At 46.0% G+C, this 25474-nt stretch overlaps 1 protein-coding gene across 1 annotated transcript; it reads left to right on the top strand.

Annotated features, from left to right (window-relative positions):
* The first annotated feature begins 72 nt into the window (after positions 1–72).
* Positions 73–25357, top strand: AKAP1 (A-kinase anchoring protein 1). The gene is made up of 12 exons (XM_050909044.1): positions 73–134; positions 11360–12535; positions 12849–13962; positions 15981–16114; positions 17534–17660; positions 18229–18359; positions 19424–19601; positions 20304–20454; positions 21098–21165; positions 22633–22706; positions 23512–23577; positions 23720–25357. The coding sequence occupies exons 2-12, from the start codon at positions 11384–11386 to the stop codon at positions 23777–23779; spliced, it is 3255 nt and encodes a 1084-aa protein (XP_050765001.1). The 5' UTR covers positions 73–134; positions 11360–11383; the 3' UTR covers positions 23780–25357.
* Positions 25358–25474: the final 117 nt, after the last annotated feature.

The raw sequence follows: 25474 nt of genomic DNA, 5'->3' as shown, positions 1-25474 counted from the left end.
GTCCCAGCCCGGCGGCCCGGCCGGGCTGCACGTGGGCTTGGCGCGGCCGCGGCGGGCGGGACCGGCACCGGCACCGGCACCGGGACCTGCTCCGGGCACCGGCGCGGGGAGGGCGGCGCCGCGCTGGACCGTCTGTAAGTACTGCCGCGCGCCGTCGCCCGACCCCCTCGGGGAGCGGCGGGGCCCGCCGCCCCGGGCTGTCAGCCGGCCAGCTCCCCTCAGCGCAGCGCCGCGGGTCTGGCGGGGCCGCCGCTCCCGGCCGGGGGGGCGGCGGGGCGGGGGGCGCTGGCCGCGCCGTCCTCCCCGCGGGCTGCTGCTCGTTAGGGCTGTGGCTGTAGCGGGAGCGGTCCCGTAAAGCCCGGCCGCGCCGCTGCGCCCAAGGTCAGCGCCGCCGCGCTGGGTCCCCGGCCCGGCCCGGAGGTCACCCCCGGCCCTCGGCGGGGCCGTGGGGCGGCTCATGCTGCCGCCCTGGCCGGGGCGCGGGGCTGCCCGCAGGCACGGCGGTGGCTCCGCCGGCATCGCCGCTCGGGGCCCGAGTGCAGCGGGCCGGGCTGTGCCGGTGCCCGCCGGGGAGCGGAGCGGGCTGCAGCCGCCGTGTGGCCCCGGTGGCTGGCGGGCAGCTGCAGGTGAGGGCTGCAGCGGCCGCCGTAGCCTGGCAGCGGGGCGCGAAGGCTCTCTCGGCGAAGTAAGTGGCAGCTCTGAGGCTTTCAGTGTCTTTATGTGTGTTTTACTATTTATTTCCCACTCGGCAATAGCCAAGTCAATTAGTACATTCATGAGAGAAACAGCTGTGCAGGCCAGAGGAATTGTTTGAGTTGGTATTGAATATGATTCATTCCCGCTGCAAACCGTGCTGTAGCTACGTAGAAATGAAAGCGAGAGATGACACAAGTGTTGCAGACTTGGTGGTAAAGATTAAGGATGCCTTGTGTTGTCTCTTGTATGTCTGGTATGGCAAGGCTTGCTTATGTTATGGTAATAGCTGATAAAAACTGTTATTAGCAAACTTTTCATATATTACAGTGACTTCTATTTGTTTGTAAGCCAGCATGGAATATAGTCAGGAGCAAAGGAATTAAGTTATATTGCTACTGAGGAAATAATGTTTTGGTAGCCTTGCTTTCCTGGAAGAATCCTTGTTGTTTGACTTTTTTTTTTTTTTTTTTCTTTTTTCTTCTTCTTCCCCCTCCTTGAAACAAGTAAGATCTAAGTTACTCGCTTTCTAGAATTGGGCAACTTGATCTGTGTCTGGCTAAGTTCTTTATCGCAGTCCAGTAAGTTATACCGTGAAGCAAGGAACACAAAATGAATAGGCATCTCTGTAAGGGCATCCTTTTCATGAAAGTTATCTGTAATAGTAGGAAACGGCAACAAAAGCTGCGTTTGGCCACAGCCCGTCTGTTACGGAAAGGTAAGGAGCTGCAGAATGGAAGTAATTCTGACTTTCTGTGTTTCCAGGGTCGTGTGCTGCCTTGGTCAGGTCGGTGGTTGTGCTAGCACCTGCTGAGCGTTATCAGAGCCTCTGTGGACTTTGTCTCAGGTGAAAGGAAATGGCTTGTTGCTGGGGAAAGTAGTAGCAGGAGATGGTAACTTTACTTTTCTCCTGTTTGCTTTGTGCCTGTGAATGATCTACTGAGTTACAGCCCTAGGTGTGTGCGCGGTACAGCCAAGGAAGAGCGCGTGGCGTGCAGGAGTGCGGCACGACTGCTCACGAGGGAAGTATGGCTCTTTCTTGCTAGCACATGAACCAGAGCTGTCAGAGCCCCTGAGCTGAGCTGGCTCCTCTGCCGAGGGGTCACTGTGTGACCCGGTTCAAGTCACTTAACCTCTTCATTCTTTAATGGGCTTCCTGTGTAAAGGGTGGAATACTGTGCGGGCATCCACCGAGCTACAGTACCTGTCATCTAGTAATCTCAATGTACCTGTGATTCTGAAAAGGGATAGTACAGCTTCACTACATGTATCTTGATGGCACAGTTTAGTTCTTGATTAATTGGTTTGCTTGCATGTGCTGCCTAGGGCACTGAAGGAAATTACAACTTTTTAGTAAGTTAAAAGGAGCAAGAAGCCTGTAGAACTTGAGCTGTTCTTGAAGCTTGCTAGAATCCACCTTCTTATTGCATCGCTTGCTGTCCTGGTACCACTCATCTGAGAGTCCCTCAGCTTCTGTTTCAGTGTTTCATTGAGCTCTCGAAGGACTTCTAAAAGCTCTTGTGGGACGCCAGTGCTGGGGGATTGAGGCAGGTGAATCTCTCCATGACTGTAACAGTATCTTGTACAACTGGGCTACAGGCTGTTTGCTCTCAGACATGAAACAAATGTTATTGTTAGGTTTGGAGGGTCTGCATGGGTGGTGCTGCTGGAACCTAGTTGTTGTGTGTTCTGGTAGCTGCTTCTTACTTAGGTGTGCTCTCCTTAGTCACACCGAGTTTAGATACTCGTCCTAGGAACCAGATTCCTTCTTAAACATCTCTGGAGACACTGATACTGAAAATCATCAGCTGCCTAGAAAGCCTTGGCTTTAACCTAGATGTTCCACAATGCCTGAAATGAGACAACAGGAATTCCCCTCACCACCCAGGGTGTGAGATGAAGGTACTTGCAGTTCAGATCCACCACGGTAGGTAGGTTCCCAGTTCCTGCAGGTTCTCTTGGGAGTTAACTGTGACAGAAGTTTGTTTGAGGATTGCAGCCAAAGCTGTTCAGAGCCAGAAGCAGTTGATTTGCTATGTTGAGACTCTTGTGTTCGTTTTGAAAACATTGCAGGCTGACTTCAGGGGTATTTGAGAGCAAGTATACTTTTGCAGTAGTACAGTTATCTGAAGAGCATAATGCTTTAAAAGCAACATGTCCCACTTATCTGTGGCTCTCATCTTTCATGTGCACTTAACTGATGTGAAAAAATTATTTAAGGTATTTCTAGTGTCCAGGGAGACTGTAATAAGATCAGGGCTGGTATCCTAGGTGCCCTTAGCAACATCTAGAAGTAATAAAAAACATTAATTAAAACATTAATTACTTTTAATTGTTTAATGTTTCAGATCTAATGACTAGCCTTTTTTAAATCCTGATTTCTAACTACAGCGCTTCTGTGGAACTCTTAATGCAAATGGCTGGTTAAACTTCATGAAGTGATGATTAACTTCAGGCAGCCACTTTCAGATATTTGGAAGAAGCTATTTTATTCAGCAGGTGCTTAATATTTCCTGGAAATTAAGGCTGTTGAGTTTGCTTCTCATGGGGATTGCTGAAGGTGATATGTTTGCATGTCACTTGCTGCTTTTGCAAATGATCTGTCTTCAGCTGTTTTACTGTGGCTTTTTTATTGTCCACTACATGGATTCTCTTTAACTTTGCTCCTGCATTTTGTTCCCTGGCTGGAAGCTGACTCTGAATTTATGGGCCCTGTACATTACCAGGACAGCAGAGTTGAATATTTCATAAAAGATCATCTAAAATCATTCTTCAGCAAACAAATCACTGCTTGCAGACCTGAAGAGGTCCTGATTGCCTTTGACCTCGGCTGCCACCTGGCAATGAGGATGAGAAACTTGCCATGTGCTATAGCTGATTTTGACTCCCTGTGTATAAATAGCAGCAGTTCCTGGCAAAAGCTCATGATCTGCATGTGCCTCTTGTATCGGGGGCATTAGCTTTGCATAGGAATAAATCTGTGAATTGGAAACTTGAAGTCTCCAGAACAAGGATTGGAGTGTGTATCCCCATAAAGCTTAAGGCTGTGACCCTGCAGTTTCCCCTTCCTTAAAGAGCAGCCTCTTTTGTTATGAGCTTGGACTTGTATTCCATTTCTTGTTGAAATGCAGGGTTAGGAAGAATTTTTTGGTGTTCAGGGGTGCAGGAAAGAAATTTGCACATCACTTCCCTGAAGTATTTCAAGTTGAATGGACTATAGTGCTCTGTTTGCTGCCTGGTAAAGAGGATGGGCTCCTGTCTTTCAAGTTGGAGTACCTATTTTCTATTCCTTGTGTTTTCTCCAACTCAATGTGACTGTAGGAAGGTCACTTAATCTGTGTCTTGGCTTTGCTTTTTAAAAAACGGCTGCCAAAGCTGAGGAAAGGAGGCAGCCTGCAATCTTTGGGGGAAGCCTTTCTGTGTATGAGAACAGCCCCTAGCATAATTTGGGCGAGGGCTTGTAGGTGCTACTGTAATATGGATCAAAGTGAAACATGTCTGTCTCTGATTAGGTCTCAAGTATGTTGTGTAACTTCTTGTAGCAAGCTTGTTAATGCATACAAGTTACCTTCCTGCTTGTTCAGTCTAAGTGACTCTTAGTGAAACCTTTGCTGTTCCTTCCTAGTGCAGATGAATGTAGAGTGCCTTTTTCACAAAAGTTTGATATTCTTCCTCTCAGTGTGCTTCTGCGGCTTGTTCTCGGCAAGCCAAGCCCCAGGCACAAGGCTTCCAACTGAACAACACTGGTTTTTGCTTTTCTGTTTAAGTCTAGTCCAGCTTTTGTTTTGAGAAGCTGTTTATCAAGGTCTTGTTGCTGTGCACAGTAAACCACCTAGTGAGCAGGTCTTGGTGCTGTTCTCCAGATACCTGTTTGGTCTCAGTGCTGCCTCTTTTCTTGCTGTCTCTTACAGCGGTATCAGTGTGTTGTGATGTAAACCTCACCATTCTGTCTCCTTGAAAATTCAAGTCTGTTTTTTTTTGTCTTGTGTGCAGAGTATATTGGAAGCCTTTGGTTAGTTTAGTCTCTGCTCCTGAGTGTCATGCATGCCTGCTTTGTGGAAATTGATACTGATGCCAGGCATTTGACTTAACTGGTTGCTTTTAAATTTTAATTTATAAGGTGCACCTGTAGTGGACACTACACTATGTTGCCCATAGCAAGGGCTGCATAAGCTTCATTGGTGTAGAAGCAAACACAAAATGCTAAGTATTGGATGTGTGTTTTCTGAAATTCTGGAAAATAATTTGTTTTATTCTCCAACCTGGGTGAAAATGCAGAAAGAATGAAAGATGATAAAATCTGGATTTGGGGAAAAATTTTGTAATATGTTGGTAGCTTATAAAGGTAATAAAAGCTGCTTTGCCTGTATCATGGCGGACTGATTCTCTTTAGTTTTCTATGAAAAATGCTTTTAAAAGAATTTAATCTGGACTGGTAGGTGTGTTGAGGAGGAAGCTGTTTAGAAAGAATGCCAACAACAGATGTCTTAGCCTCTTGGCTGTAAAAGTGGTGTTCATTCCCCGGTCAGGGATACCTGTGCACCGAGTGGGTTAGTCTGAATCAGAGGACTTCCTCTGCAGTTTAAAGCCGGGTGATAATAGAAGGGCCCTGTGGCCTCTGTCTTATGTGCTAAACTCTTTTGGCTAGCTTGAAGAAGCAGAACATTTGGTCTGGCTCTGTTTCTGGAGCGGACTCCAAAACTGGCAAAAAAACCAACCAAACAAAAAACCAAAAACCCTCCACCAAATTTTGAGGAATAGCCAAGAAGGATAAAGGTGGTATTGGTAAAGTGGTGCAGAAGTGGTTTCTGAAGTTTCCTACTGTATCTGAGAGACCTTTCTGGCAAAGTGGTGAAAAATTGATCTTGCCTTCCTCTGTAATAGAGGATTCACAGGGATACACTAGCTTTGTTGAGGAAACTATAAATAATGAAATGATTGGAGCGGGAAGGTAATAAGATATAAAGTGCAATAAGGAGCTTGATAATCTGATAGGGTTAATGTTAATTACAAAGTGTAACCTGTGACTTATTGCATAGCAGGAGTGATCAGCTCAGGGCCTTGCATTAATCCATTAGGCAGTGCAGGTGGTGATGGTTGCTGGTGGCTGGTGTTTGCATATGTATGAGTTTCTTGGTGATTTCCAAAACATCTGTAAAAAAACCCCTACAGTTTGGCTAGGCTGATACTTTCATTGTAAACCTCTGCTTTCAGGTGTGTAAATAGAAGCTGTTTCGAGTCCTGCATTGGCCTAGAAGCGATACTGCTGGAGCTGTGGAGCTCTGCTGGGCCGCTGTTTGGCTCCTGAGTGGGAGAAAATACGCAGAAGCAGCAACTGTAAAATGAAATACTAATAAAGCCTGGGCCATCAGTGTAGCAGCTTCAGCTGCCCAGGAGGGGAGTGAGCTGTTGTAGGAACATCAGTGAAGCTGATTACACTGAAAGCAGTTTTTATCTTAGAGATAAAAGACAGCCTGGTGTTGGTGGTGTTTCTTGTTCCACAGCTCTAGTTTAGCTCTACAACAACCAGCTTTGTCAGCCTTTTACTTATGTCATAATTTATCCCTCTGCAAATAGGACTGTTGGTTCTTAAATATTTTAAGGTTGTGGAGTGGCTTCATTAGTAGTTTTCATTCAGAGGAGCCTGTTTCTTGAGCTCTGTAGCCCATGTTAACTGGGCTGTGAAAAGGTGGTATTGCTTAAGGGGTATCTCATGCCGTTCTTGTCTTTCAGTACTGGTGTTTGAAGCAGAAATTGCTGCAGAACACTTACCTTTAGTTATTTAAGTATAGAGAAACTTACCTGTTCACTTCTTTTTAAAATAAGCGCCATCCAGTTTGAGATCTTGCTTGCCTGGCTCCTACCTGTCTTTGGATGTTTGTAGCTACTGAGTCATGTTTTCTGAGCTTTCAGCTCTGGGTGATGTTGGTTTTGATGGTGGTACACCAGGCTGGCCTGGGAGAAGAGTGTGGGAAAGGCTGCAAAGTCTTGTGGCCGATTGACACCGTGGTGATCAGGAGCATGTGATGCAAGGGTTTGCAGCCCAGTGACGTGGCAGGCCCCTGTGACCTCACAGATCCATCCCGTAAGGTCAGCCTCTGTGGTGCTAACCTGTGTGGATAGAAAACCTCTTTGCTCTCCAGTTTGAACCATACTCTGGAGAGGCTTTCCAGCAGGACCTGGTAGAAGCAGGTGGTCCTTCTGTTGTGGACTCTCTACCTCCTTTATCTTTGTACAAAAAACAGACACGTGGCAGTTTAGATCATTCAATGCCATGTGCCAATTCAGCTTTTGACTGAAAATGCCTAATGCTACGGGTAGGTCAAGTGAGTCTTTCTGTATCTGTTTCTCTGCAGTAATTCCTCTTATTTTAATCTTAATGGTAGGGCCTCCAGTTCTTTAGGTTTTTGTCAACTCCTGTTCTTATGCCTACTATAAGGCAGAGCATTATAACCATGTGCTACTGGTTATTTTTAGCATGGAAAATTTTAAGAGCCCACGTGGTCCCATTTAGTTTTAACTGTGCCAGCCTTGTCCAGTTCTCCTTCACCCAGATAGTATTTATTTCCTGAGTGCTGTATCACTAACTATAGGGTTTGTAGGGAGGCATCCTGGCCTTGCTGTTGAAGCGATGTTTCCAATTTAGCTGCCTGCTTGTTTGCTCTGTGATCCTTCAGGATGGTCTTTAATTCCAGCCTTGATTTCCACTGCTTTTGGGGTTTGGAAGCGTAACCTCTCAAGTGCTGGGGCCGAAGGGAAGCAGAGGAGATGGGGACCGGCAGCACTGTAGCGTATGTTCCTGCAGAGCATGGGGGCTCAGTCACTTGGCAGTTGTCCTTGTCTCTCTCCTTGTAGAGACCTGAAGCAGCTTGCCCCCAGAACAGACTTTCTTGTGTGTAGAAAGCCCTGAAAATCTGGAGCTTGCTGAACTCTCCTCTCAGACCTTGAGAATGAATTATCTGGCTTCTCTGTGAACCTCGTGCTGCAAACATTTCTAACCTTATAAGGATGTATATACTGAAGGGTTGTTTGTCCTGGCTAGAGAAACAAGGTGGCTTGAAACTGCTCTGGGACCCTAATGCAAACAAGTAGAGTAAGTTGACTGTCCTTGGCTTTTTTCTTTAAGGTAGGCGAGTGTGTGCATTCATTCTTGTCCTCATCTCCCTGATCTTTACCAGGAGTTTTCCATAAATCAAGTCAGGGTACAGGTTTGGAGAGCTGACTGACCCCTACTCTCCCGTTGGTGTCTTAATCCCATCCTGGCCTACTATGGGGATTATTTAGCAAGTTGGAAAAGTCTCATGTCCTAGCTGCAGCTCTCCGGCCATGCCTTGATATAAGGTGTGACATTTAGACGGGATTCCTGACATGCCAGAAGGAAGTGGAAGTGGCTGGTGGCGCGGGGCGAGCGCATACAGTGTGAGAGCTCTGCACTATTTTTGGTGCGGGACTGCATGGGGCCCTGCGTGTTGGGAAACGGCACTGGGGCATCCAGTGCTTCACACCGGTTCTGGCTTTTAGAAGCTGCTCGTCTCTGGTCCAAAGCCTCTGGAGCTGCTGCGCTTCCCCAGCTGGCTCCTCCTGCCTGGAGAGTGCAAGGACTGTCGGGCCAGGCTCCCCCCAGTCTGGCAGTGTTCAAAGCCGTGTGATTTGACAAGTTGCCATTTTCTGTTCTGCTGCTGGCAGGAAAATCGCAGGCTTTCTTCCCTCCATGTGTTTAAATGATCCCATTGCCCCTGCAGTCCTGAACTGGCTGTCAAATTGGCAATGGGGAGAGGGTTTTGTTGCTTTTAAACACGTTGGAAAATGGATGTGGGCTTTAGGAGCTCTCCTGTGGAGGAAACGAGAGAGAAGTACATGCTGCATCTTACAACTGTTTGGTTGAGCAGGTTAAAAATCAGCTGTCTTCTAGGCATCACATAAAAAGCGACATTGTGACCAGCATATCAAAATCAGGCCTCTGAAGTCTTCCTATCATGTTTATGTAAGGAGATGTTTGTTGGTGTTAACTGTCCCCTAGCCAACCCAGTGCTTTAGGACGTCTGCTGGCATCTTGTGCAGAGCCACTGCCTTTTATCCCTTTCTAGTTGATGGAAGGATGTGGAATTCCCATTTAACACGATCACTGATAGTATAATGCAGCTCTTGCTAAAACTAGTCAAATTAAAAACATGAAATTAAATGAGCTTTTCAAGGAGCAGTCAGCTAATCCACCAGTCCCCACTGATCTAAATATCACAGAAGAGTGAAGATCTTTATCTTAAATGATATTAATGTTTAAAATGACTCTTAGAACTCTTTTGTCTGCCAGGCTTTGGGACAGGCCTGTCCCTCTGTGGGGCATCCTGCTACTGTCTTCCTGCGCTGCAGAATTGTGTGGGACTATTGTTTGTACAGTTGGTGCAACTTAATAGGGAATCGGATAATAATAGGACTGTCTGTTTAATCAGGAAAGCTTGCTGGGAACAGACGTATGTGAGCTACTTTAATTTGAGTTTGTGGTACGCCTGTGAGACAGCTTGTAGGGTGGTTCTGCATTAATTATAACAACTTAAGCAGACAGCAGATGAGCACTCGCAGTGGCTCACAATGTGCCATTGTGCTGGAGAGCATAAATGTGAACTTTTTGTCTTAGGAATGTACAGGCCAAGTTTACCAAGTTCCAAAAACCAAACATAGGTTTGCATAGGTTTGTTGGGGTTTTTTTAATTCCAAATCTCAGATGTTGCCGTTAACTGAAAGTTCATCCTCAGCAGTGAGCTCTGCTACCTGACTGTATAAAGCCAGCTGGAAGTAGCTTGGATTTAGGAGATATCAGATATGAATGTCCAATGAACACAGACTCAAGTTTCCTGTGTATAACAACATAAATACTTCATTTGTGATATACTGGAGATGTTACTGGATTTCTTAAATCATGTCTGCAGCTGACCTTTGATTTGGGATTGAGCAAGAAATTTTCTAGTCCCTGTTTTTGCCATTCATTTATTTACTTGCCTCAGTCATTAGGACTCTGCAGTAAACAGTACGGAAGCAAGGCTGGCGTGCGAGCTAGCTTGGATGAAGTTGTATGTTTGCTCCTGTGGGATGGGAGGGTGTGGCTGGAGGAGGTGAGAAATCTGGAGTGAATATTAAATTATCTGAGGCTTGGATGCTCGGTTTGAGCCTGAGGGAGACATGTCTTTTGTCCCTCAGCTAGAATGTAATCAGCTCCTCGTGAAAATCGAGGCCCCGAAGGAGAGTTTTATTTGGAAGCTGTGGTCAGAACACTTGCTCTGATAACAAAGTTTTTTTTTTTCCCAGTTGAGACAGACTAAGCATAGTTGACTGACTTGATTGTCTTCTCTTGTCTCAGAAATATTATGCTTCTAAAGAGGAACTAGATAATACTCTTTTCCAGTGGGTGGTTCCCATTTCTAGGACTATGCTATCTCCTGAAAACAATCTTTATTTTTGTTGCTCATTGGCAAAAGTCTTGAGGTCTGTTTGCAGAAAAGTCTGTCGTGTGTAAGCGTTGTCAGACACGTGGTGTTTTGCTTTAATTCCTGCTCAGTGGAAATATAAACTGTAAGTGCTTTGCAGCAAGGCTGTTTTGGGGATGTGGGTAACTGTTTAGCTTTGTGTTCCAGCTGTAGACTTTCCTTAAGGAAAAGGAAAGGCATGTCAGCCCTGCCTCATGTAACCCAGGTGAGGCTTGTAGATGGAGGAGCATGACTGGGACATGAGTCTCAGTGGTATCCAGGGTGGAAGGGTTCACACACTTTCTAGGGTAAAAGAGACAGCTTTCAACTCTAGAAAGTCAGAGGAGTAGCAGCTGTCAACATAGTAAATTTAGATGTAGAACAAACTTTGGAGCTGGGTTCCGAAGTAGTAGTGTCTTTATCTGGGCTGCTTTTGCTAGACAAATACTGCTATTATAAGGGTATTATAGCATATTTCCCATCTTCACTACTGCAAAATCTTTTAGAGGGACTTCTGGTTGTTGGGAGACACTTGCTTCATCAGGCTGTAGTTGCTCTTTGTTTAGGAATTCCTACACTGTGCGTGTAGAAGTAAATGGAGTAGCTGCGTGTTGCTGTTTAGCTCCTGCTTACCTGCAGGCTTCTGTCATGTGCCCGCACACCAGCCTCTTGCGCTGCTGTGGATGAGAACGTTTGCAAAGCACTTCACCTTCAGTGAGTTGTTATGTTTTAGAGAAGTGTGCGTTTTCAACCTGTGAAACTCTCAGGAATGTGATGCTGCCTTTCAAGCGGGGAACTGGGGAGACCTGCAGTGTATCAAGTCTGTGTCTTGGAATGCTTGTGGTACAGCTGTGTTGTGAACCCAACCTGATGCTGGAGCAACTTGCAGTGCTGGATGCTGTCCTGGTATGTAGTACTGACCTACAGAGGTGAGGCAGGAGAAAGAGGGTAACATTGGTTTAAGTGTAAAGGTGAGGTAGGGTGAAATTGATGAGCATAATGGCGAGAAATGTCCAGATATCCCTAGTCTTAGGTAAGGATCTTGTTCTGTGGTCTGCTGGTAGGACAGAGATGTGAATTTAAAGAGAGGCTGGAAAACAAGCCTGTTCGTGCTAATAGAAATACCTCAATGCATTTGTGAAACTTTAGCCTCCCTGTTACCTTCCCTGTGACTATTTTAACATGGTTTCTGTTTCTCCTTCTAGATATAATTGCTGAGGCTCTGTAAAATGGCTTTACGCTTCCGCAATGTTATCCCGTATGCCATACCTGGAGTGCTGGCACTTCTTGGCTGCTGGTGGATCTATTCCCATAGAAAAAAGCATGCAAGCTATCACAACAAACAAGCAATAGCCATTGAAGAAGAGCAGCAGGAAGAAGTGCCAGAGAATGATTCATCACCCAAAACAGAAGCATGTGTTCCTCAAAGACTGCCTCTCTCGTCGGAAGAGGAATGCCCAGAGAATGAAACCTCAACCTCCCTGCTGTCAGCAGGGTCGACGACGCCCTCTCTTCTGTGTCAGACTCATGAGAGGCTAGATCTCTCACAGAACCTTCCAGACCTGCCAGTAACGACAATTCAGCCCAGCACCCTTGAGGACGACAGTGAAAAACTAGAAACAATAGGATCTCAAGATGAAAGCAGTGTCCCTGCCTGTGTTTCTCTCTCTCTGACCTCAAAGAGCACGGAGTGTCACGGCAGTGCTACAGTGAGCCTTATACAGGATTCAAGCGCTAGTGCAAATCAAGATCAGTGGCCAGCAGCATCAATGACACTGACACAAGAGCCTTTGGGAATCACGGACGAGATCAGAAATGCAGAGCAGCCAGATGATTCTTCATTTAAGCCCCCTAAGGAAAGCCAGATGTCAGAAATTGTGCTATCGGATACTGGCTCTGTGACAGCCCTTTGCTTGGGATTGGAGAAGGAAGCCAATACCCCACAAGCCTTTCTCAATAATGAAGTTGAAGTTGTATCAAGTCACAAGGATTCTGCAGTGAGCGTGTTACCAGATACTTTGGAGTCTGCCTGTTTGGAGCAGTCCAGGGAAGAAGAGATGTCTGAGTCAATTGCCAATACTGTACCTGTGTGTCAGGAGGAGGACACACAGCCAAAAGGAGATGAATTGGAAAGAGAGAAGACTGGAGGAGTGAGTTTGGACAAGGAAGAAGCTGAGAAAATTGAGCAAGTAGCAATACAGATCATTTCCAAGGTCATTTTGGCAGCAACTGAGGAAGTGCTGTCTGGTTCTGCAAGTGGTGTGTCCACTTGGATCTGCCAGGCTGCTGCCAGCCAAGTTGAGACACCTCTGGAGATGGCAAGTGTTGTTTCCTCTGATCAGATGCTTGCAGAGGAAACTACGGTAGCTGATGAGAACATTGCTGCGAAAGGGTGATGCTGCGGTACTGACATCCCCACAGGCAGAGGAACAGGATCAGAGTGTGACAGATTCCAGCTGTTTAACACACGGCCGTTTATCCGGCCCTGTTCAGGGAGACAGAAAAGACTGTTGGATGAAGAACCGTGTGTGCAGTGAGGAAGTGCTGTCTGGTGCTGCAAGTGGTGTGTCCACTTGGATCTGCCAGACTGCTGCCAGCCGAGTTGAGACACCTCTGGAGATGGCAAGTGTTGTTTCCTCTGATCAGATGCTTGCAGAGGAAACTACAGTAGCTGATGAGAACATTGCTGCAAAGGGTGATGCTGCGGTACTGACATCCCCGCAGGCAGAGGAACAGGATCAGAGTGTGACAGATTCCAGCTGTTTAACACACGGCCGTTTATCCGGCCCTGTTCAGGGAGACAGAAAAGACTGTTGGATGAAGAACCGTGTGTGCAGTGAGGAAGTGCTGTCTGGTGCTGCAAGTGGTGTGTCCACTTGGATCTGCCAGACTGCTGCCAGCCGAGTTGAGACACCTCTGGAGATGGCAAGTGTTGTTTCCTCTGATCAGATGCTTGCAGAGGAAACTACGGTAGCTGATGAGAACATTGCTGCAAAGGGTGATGCTGCGGTACTGACATCCCCGCAGGCAGAGGAACAGGATCAGAGTGTGACAGATTCCAGCTGTTTAACACACGGCCGTTTATCCGGCCCTGTTCAGGGAGATGCAAAAGACCGTTGGGTGAAGAACCGTGTGTGCGGTGAGGAAGTGCTGTCTGGTGCTGCAAGTGGTGTGTCCACTTGGATCTGCCAGGCCGCTGCCAGCCGAGTTGAGAGACCTCTGGAGATGGCAAGTGTTGTTTCCTCTGATCAGATGCTTGCAGAGGAAACTACAGTAGCCGATGCGAATGTTGCTGCGAAGGGTGATGCTGCGGTACTGACATCCCCGCAGGCAGAGGAACAGGATCAGAGTGTGACAGATTCCAGCTGTTTAACACACAGCTATTTATCCGGCCCTGTTCGGGGAGACAGAAAAGACTGTTGGATGAAGAACCGTGTGTGCAGTGAATCCCAAGGTGTTGATCGGACTCCTGTGGAAAACCATGGAGGGTCACTGGAAAAGTCACCTTTGGTTATGGAGGACTCTGGGTGCAGCACATACGCATCTGAAGGTGGGGCAAGTGTGGAGGACCCATTGCAGAACACAACGCTGTCTGTCGCATCAGGCCAGCATTCGGACTCACTGAGCATATCTGCAACCCAAGACATGTCTGCTGAGCAGAGCTCAGTACTAGGTGAAAAACCTGCTACTCTGAAGCTACCTGAAGACATCAAAGTGCCCTACAGTAATGGGATACTGAAAGAGGGTGGTCCAGGCTTGCATCATGAGTGTAGCAGGGCAGCAGGGATGGATGGAGATCATTCAGGAGGTAAGGGATTTGAAAATCCTCCTACAAAAACATGGCGAACAAGCATTTTATGTGCTGTAACCCTTCTGCTTCAGAACATGTTCAGATAAATCCTCTTCATGTTTAACTTCCCCAGTAGATGAATATTTAGCCCTCGTGCAGGTGGGTATGCACTTGCTCTCAGAATTCCCATCTGTGCAGGATCCAGTGTTAGCTGGGTGATCTTCAGGGTATACTGCAAAGGGTTGAACAGGCTGGTCCGCTTTCAGCACCAAGTTTATTGTCTAAAGTTAAGCATGTTCTTGAGTGGCCCAGTGAAACGGACCGTGTCTGGATGTAGGCCAGGCTGTTGAACACCTTGCTGGTTTGAGACCTGTTAATACAAATGGTTTCTGCTTCAGTTCAGGCAGCCTCTGGTAAGCACTGGGTTCTTATCTGTGTTTATGGGCTGCTGCTGAAAGGAAGCTGTAGGGCAGGTTTCTGAGGTGCTGCTGGATGAACCAGGGAAGTGCTCTGATGAATTGTGATAAAATCAGTTGGTTGCAGACCAATTACCCTGAAGCGTTTTTGCTTGGAAGGGTAGGTGCGTGCCAAGAAATCCCAACAGGGAGCAGTGTTCATGGAGTTCCCCCATCTGTCTCTGTGTTGATTTTGCCTTCTAGATCCTGGATGATGTGTGCCTGGCAGAATACAAAACTGTCTGAGCAAATGTTAACCCGTGTGACCTTGGGGATGGATGTTAAAACCCTTTATGGGACCCTGTGGTGCCAACAGTCCTTAATGACAGGATGTCTTTCGTAATTGCTACAAAGTAGTTGGAATGCTGCTTGTTGCAAGACATGGGAGTTAAGTTTACCAACAATTAAGGATTAAACCCACAAACCATTTTCACTAGTGAGAGTAACCATAGGAAGAAAATGGTTTTGCCTTGTGAATGCTGGTGTGACAAGAAGGTACAACTTCTTGGTGATGCTGGTGATGACAAGGGCTGAAAGCTCTGCACTGAGACAGCTGAATGGTAGGGGGAGGGGATATAGTAGGTAAAGTTGATAATGTGGCTATGTTGGATAAGAGGTCCTACAGCTGACCTTTACACCCAGGCTGTGAGACTTAAATCCTCATCCTTGTCTAGGAAGTCCACGGCAAACAGCTGCACTGTTTGCCTTTGACTTTCGAGGCATCTGTATGGTGTTACTAGTTAAAATGTGGCAAATGTGAAGCAGCTGTTGGGTTTATTTTTCTCTTTGGTCTTGCACTGGATGGTCTGAATACTGCGAGCAAGTGAGGATCTTCACGATACTGCTTGTTAATCTGGAGGAAGGATCAAGTTGGTGTTACACTGACTGTATCTGGGATCTGACCAGGAGGAAGCTGTTTGAGTTTGTCCCCTTCCCAAGTAGAAATGTTCCTGGTATCGGCTGATGGTTTGGGAACAAAACATAGCTCAGCTCTGGCACCTTGTTTCTTCAAGCATATGACAAATTTGGGCAGGAGGCAATCCCCTACCACAGCTGGTAGTGGGCACACCTGGCACTCAGGCCACTGTGCAACCCCTGTTGGGGCGGGAACGTAATGTCGGTGCAAAGAGCAGATGAATAGGATGCACGTCCCTCCCTGCACGCTGAACTCCCTGCGAAGAGCCCTGTTTCAGCCATGGGGAAAATGCAAAATACCTTGCTGCAGCAGCAGCTCGGTGTTGATGTTAGCATAGCTCGCATTCAGCTGGTAACTTTGTGTAGTGTCTTGTCTCTGCTGCTGTGTAAGGTGTCGCCATGTTTGAAGGATTCCTGCTGAACTCAGGCCTCCTTCTGTTGCATTCCCAGAGGTGTGCAGGTTTTTCTCCAGGAATAAAAGGAAACTTTCAGTAGGCTATGTGTGATGGGACTTTAACCTTTCTGAAATACTGGAGAACCTGATACAGGAACATTCCAACTGAATGCATGTAATCTCTCTGTGAAATGATGTATTTTCATGGCCTTGTGTCTGGTAGCTGGATTGGGTGGGTTGTCTGAATGCTGACATGTGTGCATATCTTGTAGGTTCGGATGTAAATAGCATGGATTTTGTGGACAGTGGCTGTGCCATGAGGAAGACAGTGAGTCGCCAGAACTCTAAGCTAGGAGGAGAATCCAGCAAGTCTGACTTCGTTATCTGGGAAATAGAGGTCCCAAAGGTAACCAGCCGCTGGCCTGCTCGCGCATCCTGCCCTGCCCTGCATAGCCATCTTCTGGTTCTTCCAGTCTGGTACTGGGTCAGTGCCATCCCAGGGAGATCAACAACAAATCAACGAGGATTTAAGCATTTAGCTCGCATTAGGACTCAACAGGAGTGAAGAGCCAGTACACAACTGTAAACAAGAGGCATGTCAGGGCTACGCCCAGGGTAACGTTGGTTGTTGGACTCATTATTCCCCATTATCTTCCACCCCAATCTGTTAGTCTGATGCTTTGAAAGCATTCAGAAGGCTTTCAGGGTACACAGTTATTAAGGGCAGGTGATGAATTTTTTTCTTTCCACTCTGTAGGAAGGTTATGTTTCAACTGCCTGTCCAAACCCTTCCTCACAAGCTGAATGCTCATCTGAGCTATTCTGTGGAGCTGCTGTGTCTCTGTCTTTATAATGAGCTTTCTTTTGGGTTGAGAGAGAGATTGTGTTTTTTAGGACTATGTTCATACCTTCTTCCATGCTTTGTATATGCAAAATCACCTGTGGCTGTCCTGCACAGCATTGCTCTTGCAGTTCTGCTTCTCAGCAGACCCGAATACTGACAGCCAGTAATGTGAGACAGCGACTCCCAGCAGGATAAGCATGCTGCCTTGAATGCTTGAATGCTGTGAGCCCAGTGAAGACATGTAACACGCATTTTAATGGATCAGTAAAACACAGGCTAAGGAAGCAGTTCTACAGCAGAAAAATACATTTCAGTCGTTAGTGAAGACAGGCTGTCACTTTTCTTAAAGTAGCTAACTTTACATTGTATAGGATTATCCACACTGCTGCTCTGGTATCTGGTCTCTGACAGTAAGTGGTGGCAGGTGACAGTGGAAGAGTAGAAGTGTCAGGGCTTGCACGGACATCTCTTCTTCACCCTGCACAGCTGTCCAGGGACTCTGTAGTCTAACAGGCATGATAGCGTGGTTTACTCTCCTGTGAATTTGTCTACTCCCTTTCTAATCTAATCGGCTTGTTTAAAAATTGCTAAAACTTAGTATTTCATATTTGAATGAAAAATGCATGTAGCATGCTTTTTAAAAAAAAAAAAGTGGTGGGAGATTGGGAGAGGATGTGACTTTACTTGACTGTAGGAAGACAGTAGCCTTTACCAGGCCTGGTTTTGTCCTGTCGTGTCTTTGTGTCGTTCTACAAGATATGAAGATGGATCTATCAAAATGAGCTGTGCTTACTGATCTGTATCTACCTTGACTTATCACAGACTAGCTGAACTCTGTACTGGTCCAGCATTGCCTTATATTTATCCTGCGTGGCCCTATGCTACAGGAACTGGGAATGTGGGTGAAATAAGCCAAGAGAACAGTGTTGTTAGATCTAAGTTTCTCTTCCTAACTGTTGCTTTCTTGTCCCTTTCATAAAGGAATTAGTTGGCCGCTTGATCGGCAAACAAGGAAGATACATGAGCTTCTTGAGGCAAGCGTCTGGTGCTAAAATTTATGTCTCAACACTACCTTATTTCCGTGACTCCCAAGTCTGTCACATCGAAGGTGAGTGGAACGTCTCGTTATTCACGGTCTAATATGTAGCTTGGGGGCTTTAATTAGATGGGCAAGGAGTTTAAACAGATCTAGTGGCTTCGTGAGTCCAGTGCTTTACAAAACTTTTCTGCTCAGTGCTGTTACAGTAGAGGTATATACCAAGTCGCCGGTGCCTTGGCATGTGAACCCTCTATTCTAGAGGTAAGAATGCATTTTAACATCTTCGGCTGCTGTAGTTTAACCAACACCTTTTGCAGGATCACTTCAGGCTTGAAGGAGGAGCTATGGGATGTGTGTCAGCAAATGCAGTCTTGACTGTGAAGGATGTTAGATTAATTGTGGCTGAAAAATATCTGCCAGTGAATTGGGTTCATACTGGAGGCTACAGCTGTTGAAACTGGGGCCTGGTGGTCTCAGTTGCTCATGTTGGTCTGACACCAGGTTACATGGCCAATCTGTTAAAACTTAAATTGTTGATGTAGTGCAGGTGGCTTCTAGTAGCTATATTGCTTCACGGGTTGGGGGTGTCCTCAGCATATCTGTGCTACAGACTTTCTGTGGGATTTTTGTCTTCCAGGCTCCCCACATCAAGTAGAAAAAGTACTGAGCCTGATTGGCAAGAAGTTCAAAGAGCTGTGTCTCACCAACATCTACGCTCTACCTCCACCAACACCATTGACACTTCATTCCCTCCTTATGACTGCCTGGGTAAGTCCCAGCTTGGTGGCTATGCTGATGTCAGGGTGGAAGGCTGTTGCTGGTCACTGCTGTCTTAGTATGCTATATCCATGTGGCTGGTTCACAGATGCCTTCAAAACCAGTTTGATTTTGTGTGGCTATCTGTTGTCCAGCACAACAGGCCTGGTAGGCTTTTACCTACAGACTAGATGTTTGCCTAAGGAAATAACACTTCAGTCTCGAGCCAAGTTGATTGTCTGGCCCCTCTGCTTAAGGGCCACTTGCTGTGAGGTCAAAAGTGCCACACTGATCCATTGCCATTACTGGTATTGTCCCTAAATCCTGAAGCTGATCTTCTCAAAATATTTTACTTCCCTATGGTATTTAATTACACTTAAAGGAGGTTTTCATGTCAGTGTTTCCCAGAAGAGTTTTCATGCTTCTTTTGTTATATGGATACTTAAAAACATTTATTTGCTTACGTTGGGCATCTAGAATCTATAAAGTAACTGTGCACATAACTGTCTCCATGGATGTGAAGACAGGCTTTGTTCTGGAGAAGTGAAATCTATGCTGGGGAAATTAAAGGCATTTTAGATGTATTCCGAGCACAGTAATGCTCGGAAGCTGCCCAACACAGTGGCTCTCTAGCAGCCAGGGCAAATTACTTTAAAAAATGAGGCCTCTGTGACAAATCTTGGACAATCCCTGCAAAGATTACCTTGATGTTTAAAAACCCTGTGGGCAGGGAATCCTTGCAAGTTGCACTGTGTTGATAGTGCAGCATGACTTGACCTGCATCATTTCTGACTCTGCTCACTGATCTCTTGGGTAAGTAGGTCTTACAGCTGCTCTGTGCTGATAGTCGTCTTGCGTACAAGATGGGCCCCACCCCAAGTCTGATTTCCTTTAGAACAGCATGGAGTGACAGTGAGTAGCTTTCTGCTCCTGATCCAAAGCAGCCTTTGGAAGTGCCAGGGCTTTTCCACCCATGGCTGTAAGCCTCAGGAGTTGCTGGTGGAACATGGAGTTGCTGTGAATGAAGCTTGGGTTGCAATGAACACTAATGAGAATTTCTTTCCTCCACATGACAGCTGTTTCTCCCAGACGGAGTCACTGTAGAGGTGGTCGTGGCAAACCAAGTCGATGCAGGGCACATGTTTCTACAGCAGCATACACACCCCACTTTCCATGTCCTGCGTAGCCTTGACCAGCAGATGTATGCCTGCTATTCTCAGCCTGAAATTCCTACCCTGCCAACTCCAGTAGAAGGCAAGTCACTTGGTTGCTCACAAATTGCTCAGCTGAGAAGCTTCTAGGGTCATGCGAAAGCCTGATGCCCCTGAGTTAGGCTTGGGAAGTTTCCCAGTGGATGAGAATGTGATATTTCACTTCTCATTTCATCTTTTTTTAAGCCGCTGCCAAAGCACAGATGTTGCTCTCCTCTTCCTTACCCTGCTCGTCCCTGGAATACCTCCCCAGCCACTTGGTTGTGTGTGTTGAAATTCAGAATGAGATAAAGTCCGTCTCAGGTTATTTCTGATCAACTTGGCATCTGGTGTATTTTTTGCTGACAAGGTGTGGAACTACTCCCAAATCTTCATAGTGTCACTGTCTGCACATCGTGTAAAGCGGAGGGTGCATCACATGGAAGCAGGTTATTAGCGCTTACTTTCCTTTTTGGAGACAGACCTCACTGTTAGTGACCAAAGGCTGGGAGGGAACTGGATACCTGGGTAGGACAGCATGGTGGTGGCAGACAGAGACTTGAGAGTGAAACCCACCGCTCCTGTGTCCCAGCTGCAGGCCTTGTCTGGTGGGGGTGTGGGTGGTGTTGAAAGAAGATGGAAGCAGTATAAGAAATGCTGTTGATTCTCAGTAGATAACTCTGCAGCACTACTAATGCCTGAAGTGCTGATTTCTGGAAATCCCCTCATACTGAACCTTTCTTCTCTGTACTCTTATGTTTTGCAGTTGGTATTATCTGTGCGGCTCCAGGCCTGGATGGAGCATGGTTACGGGCTCAAGTTATTAGCTACTTCGAAGAGACCAGTGAAGTGGAGCTCAGATACGTGGACTATGGAGGATATGACAAAGTGAAGATCGACACACTCAGACAAATCAGGTCTCTAGCTCCTCTTCCGTGGCCTGAGGCCATATCTGGCTTGAATCTTCATCAGAGGCATCCATATTGTTTGAATTGCTTACAGGTTTTTCCACAGCTGAAGTGGGAATGGTAGAAAGGTTTCTCTCAGCAGTGGGTGTGGATTCCTTGGGAGCACAGCAAGCTCTTGCAAGGCTTTTTTGAAGGGGAGGGCAGAGGAAATGGCAACTTCTGCCACTTCAGTGTGGAAGCTGAGCAGAAGGATGCCTTCAGGAGGCCCCAAAGCGTAGTTAATTGATGAGCTGGGAATAAGATTCAGATTCTCTGTCCCAGCCCCATTGGCTGGGAGAGCCATTTGGATGAGGGTTTTCTTACACAAGCCCATTAAATACTTGATTGTGCCCCAGAGGTGGGAGCAAAGCAGTACAGCCTCCATTACGGAGGTGGTTTTTGCTTGGAGCCCAGTCCAACTCGGCATGCTAATAAGACAATTTATTGCTGCTGCTTAGATTGCTGGGAGAATAGTCTGATTTTTTTTTTTTTGACTGTCATCAATTTTAAACTGAATTCCTGTTAGAGCAATTGAATAATCAATGTCACCTTAAAGAATACAAGAGTAACTTGAAGCTATGTTCTTATTCTGATTGATTCTCTTTTCTTTAAGGTCTGATTTTTTATCACTACCTTTCCAAGGAGCAGAAGTTTTACTAGACAACGTGGTGCCACTTCCAGGTAATGGAGCTCTCAAGACATACCGTTGGCGCTCCTCCTGCAGGTTTAAATGGATGCTGACTGTGTAGAAGCGATGATTCTGTCTAAACTTTCTCCCTCCTCTTGCAAGCGCAGCTTCTGATGTGACTAGAGCAAGGATTGGAAAAATTGTATTTTATTCTTAATGTGCTAGCAGAGCATAACCTGTCAGACTCCAGGGGAAAGATGATAAATGTCCAGGCTTTTTACTGCGTGGCGGAGAGAATGAATTACTCTCCTAAACAGCAAGTTGGCAGGACTGGCAGGGTATAGGTGAAATAGCTGTAACTACTCTGCCTTCTTCTGTCATAGAGTAGCTGTAAATGCAAACTTAGTTTTTAATCTGCTAGACAAATATCTGACATTTTCCTACTAAAATGACTGATGTGTATAGTTCTGTGTTCAAAAGACTACCCTCCAAGTGCTGGAAGAATGTCAGTCACTGCCTAGAAGTGCTTTCTGTTTTGCTTTTTGTTTTCTTTCTTTCCTAGTAGTGTTAGAGATGCATGCTGTACTGGTGTTGAAAGAGCTGCCCCCCTGGGTGCGGAAGGGGTGGCTGTAGGAGCTAGGGGTCAGGCCAGGTTTCACCGCTGGGGTTTGTGGCTGGCAGGACTCCAGGAGGTACAGGCCCTGCCACCCCTGTAGATGGATGGCAAGGTTTAAGCTGCTGCTAGCAGAAGTCAGTGTTTTGCATGTTCCCTGAGGTAATTGACCTCCTTCGGTATCTGTGGGGTTGTAAGGAGTTCCCTTGCTGCTGGAGATGGTCTCAGGGTGGGGAGCACAAAGGGGAAATTTTATTTTGCAGCAATTTGGTAGAAATAAGCAACTTTCCTCCAAAACAAAAACAGTTATGTCCGGTCTAGAGCGTAGGTTGTAACTGTGTTGCCTGGGACACAAGGGTTTCCTGCTGTATTACAGGTGTGGGGTTAGCAACAGTACCCACGTAAGCTGTGCAGGCTGAGAGGTTTGAGCTGCTAGTGCTTGCAAAGGGCACGTTTGGCACTGCTGAGGTGCCAGCCAGCCTGCGGTACAAACGCTTTTGAGTTCCCGTTTACAGTGTTGCACTCTGTGCAGGGTCAGTAAAGTCCTGAGGCCCCTGAGCTTAGTTTATTACAGATCAAAATACTAATGGCAGCTTAAAGGTACTGCAGAAGTATACTTTTCTGTCTTTAAAGCTGCCTAATTCATCAGCCACTTATGTTCACATTAACTTAGCTAGTGGCTTTAGAAAGCACTTCATCCTTTCCCTTCAGCAACACAGCAGGCGTAATACTTGTGCGATCTGCAGCTTAATAGACTAGTTTCAGCAAATGCGTACAGCAACAGTAGGTGAGGATTCCCTGGCCTAACTTATGTAGGAGGTCAGAGAAGATTAGTTTAATAGTCCCTTCTGGCCTTTAAAGCCTGTGAATAGCTCATTTGTTTTCTCCTGCTCTACTCTTTCCATAGATGAGGATCACTTTTCATCTGAAGCTGACGCGGCTGTCAGTGAGATGACCAGAGGCGCAGTCCTAGTGGCACAGGTACATGAGAGCTGTCTGGAAAAGTCTTGTTGCTGATTTGACTGCTGCTGTTATCCTCTCTGCCCCCTAGCATACCGTGTGTGTTAAAATCAAAACCAAAGCCGGAGCCTGTAAGCCTGGCTGCTGGGCGAGGTCCTTTTTGAGAAATCGTGGTGCTGAGAACTTCCTTGTGTAGCATCAGCACCGCTCAGGACTGCGTGGCTGGGAAGGGATGAGTATTCCCTCTTGTTACTGATGCGGGCAGGGAGGAAGGGCACCTGAATGGGTTTGCAGAGCACCAAGTGGCCTGTTGTCCAGCGGATCAAGTATTCACCTGGGTCTGCGCTGCTTTGCCAGGCTCAGCTGTCTTTGCAACACTGACATCTGGGATCTGGCCTCTGGCTGGCCAGAGGGAGAAGTAAGGCTTCTGGCAGTGTCCTAAAGGCCTCTGCATGCAGTGTCTGGTCTCAATGAAGAGGCGCTTACCTCTTTTGAAGTGCTTCTTAATAGTGACTGTAGCTATCCACGTAAGTTAATTGGGACGAGTGGGAAGCTGGTGGTATTTGTGACGCGCAATCTCATAGCTTCCTTTGGTTTAACGCAGTGCTCAAATGCATCACTACTTCTAGCAAGGGCATGGATTTGAGTGGCTGAGCGAACTTGCCAGCAGAGTGTCCCAGCTGCCTGGTGGCAGTAGCTACATTTCCTCTAGCCTACACATAAGTTTAAGTATTGAGTATCTGATATGCAGTGAATGATGCTAGCCTTGCATCCTCCGTGGCTCAGACCAGAATTGCTGCACGCTGATGCTTTTCTGTGTTTCCAGGTCACAAATTATGACAGTGCAACAGGTCTGCCACTGATACAGCTGTGGAACTTGATGGGAGATGAGGTGTGTATGTTGACATACCTATTTTTTCAACACTGTTAGAGTTTATGATTATGCAGACTTTTTATTGTTGATTAGGAACTTGGTGATGTTTCTTGCTAGTGGTTTGTTCACCTTTACTTTTTTTTTTTCCACTTCCCTTTAGGTGGTGTCAATAAACAGAACTCTGGTGGAAAGAGGACTTGCTCAGTGGCTTGACTACTAGCAATGTCCTTGACGCCTCGACAACTTTCTGCAGAGAAACACAAAAGAAGAAATCTAGTTCTGCACTGTTACAATTTGGTTTGGCAACCTCTCATGAGAAGATCTCTTTACACCTGCGTGCTGAGTTCTGTGGTCCATTGAAACGCGTTTTGCTCGACTGTTACCATTTCACTAGAAACACATACCTCATCTCAGTGAAAGGCGGGGTGTTAAAAGCCATAATGACAGATACTGTAGCTTTAAAGCAAAAAATCCTCCCTGCCCTCTACTCAAAAGCGGAATGGAAAAAACCTTAAAACCTTGGGGCTTGCTTGAAGCTAGCGAATGCCCCTGAAACCTTAACTGTGGTTGCATTTTTGTTCAAGATGTATAATGCCCCATGAACTTAGTGTCTACTTTTCCTAAAAGTTACATTGGTTGTCCTTTTTTAACAGGCTCTGCCTATGAAATTAATGAATGTTATTAAGGAATTTAATGTTCAGTTATGGATTTTTCTATATTGTGCCACTAACCTGCACAAACAACATTCATCTTGTGTCTTCCTTGTGCCAGGAGGTAGATGAATTGCATTCGTTGCACTCACTGTGGCACATGTCTGGCTGCAGTCATGGTTTTTTGGCTTGATATGCTTAAGGAAGAAAGCTGCTCTGTGCAGGTACTTGAAGTGCAGGATATGTTACCACTACAATTTTTGCTCTGAAATGTCATGTATTTAAAGAAAAGAACTGATTGCCAAGCCCAATTGTAGTTTATATTTTTCTAGCTGTGCAAGTCTGTAAATATATATAAAAAAAACATTGTAATATTTTGTACAAGAAAAACACTGGAAACAAAGGGAACTTTACAGAAACTTTTTCACACCAAAATGTCCTATGTAGGTAGAACTGGTTTGGAGTGCATTAGGGTAGCCAGCATATTTGGAGCGTCTGAATGTTGGGAGTGTTCCAGCTCTGCTGTATACAGGAGTAGTATTCCCTTAGATTGCTGTCTGGTTTGAATTGTGATCACTGCATTCTTTGCTATGTTGCTGTACAGATCTGTTTAAAAAAAAAAAAAAGTAACAAGTTGGCATTAATATTGCAGTGGTGTTCTCTCTCAATTTTTTTTGCTCCTTTTTAGATTTCTATTACATATTTAAAATTTTGCTCAAGTAATTTAAGCTGACTTAATACTCTTAAACACATGCCCTCTAATGTATATCATTTTAGATATGTATTGAGCTGGGATTTATTGCTGGCAGAGAAGATACTTGCCAGGAAAATGTTGATGTAGTCAATCCTCAGAAGTTTTTTCAGGTGGATTCAAGGATGTCCTTACATCCTATGAGCTAACATGTCAGTGCGTCACACATTTTGATAGTTGCCTACAAAAGCATTTGGTCCAATCCCTTCTGATATGGTATGGTTATATCCTTTTTTTTTTGAGTTCTCTCCGATTTGGCACTTATGATTTAATGTTCATGTTTGCAATAACATCCAATGAAAACTAAATTTGGTAACTCAGTTAAATCTATAAAACATATATCCTCTTGGAATGTTTCTTTCCATTTCAATTAAAGCTCGAATTTTAAGCCGTCTTAATCAAACTGTGATGACTAAGAGCCTTCATTTCCTGACCTCTTGCGATGTAGGGTTGGGAAGGGAGCTCAATGGGATAAGCAGGTGAGATAAGATCCTGATGACTCTTCAACAGATGC

The sequence above is a fragment of the Gymnogyps californianus genome, chromosome 20 (genome assembly GCF_018139145.2).
Source record: "Gymnogyps californianus isolate 813 chromosome 20, ASM1813914v2, whole genome shotgun sequence".
NCBI classification, from domain to species: Eukaryota; Metazoa; Chordata; class Aves; order Accipitriformes; family Cathartidae; genus Gymnogyps; species Gymnogyps californianus.
The sequence above is the reverse complement of the archived record's forward strand: the minus strand, read 5'-3'. Positions and strand labels throughout refer to the sequence as shown.

Bases quoted from the DNA above. Each gene is read 5' to 3' on its own strand.
- AKAP1 (XM_050909044.1), top strand. From the start codon at position 11,384: ATGGCTTTACGCTTCCGCAATGTTATCCCGTATGCCATACCTGGAGTG. The intron at 17,661-18,228 runs GTGAGTGGAACG...TTTGTCTTCCAG, and splicing joins CCAAGTCTGTCACATCGAAG to GCTCCCCACATCAAGTAGAA. The intron at 21,166-22,632 runs GTAATGGAGCTC...CTCTTTCCATAG, and splicing joins CAACGTGGTGCCACTTCCAG to ATGAGGATCACTTTTCATCT.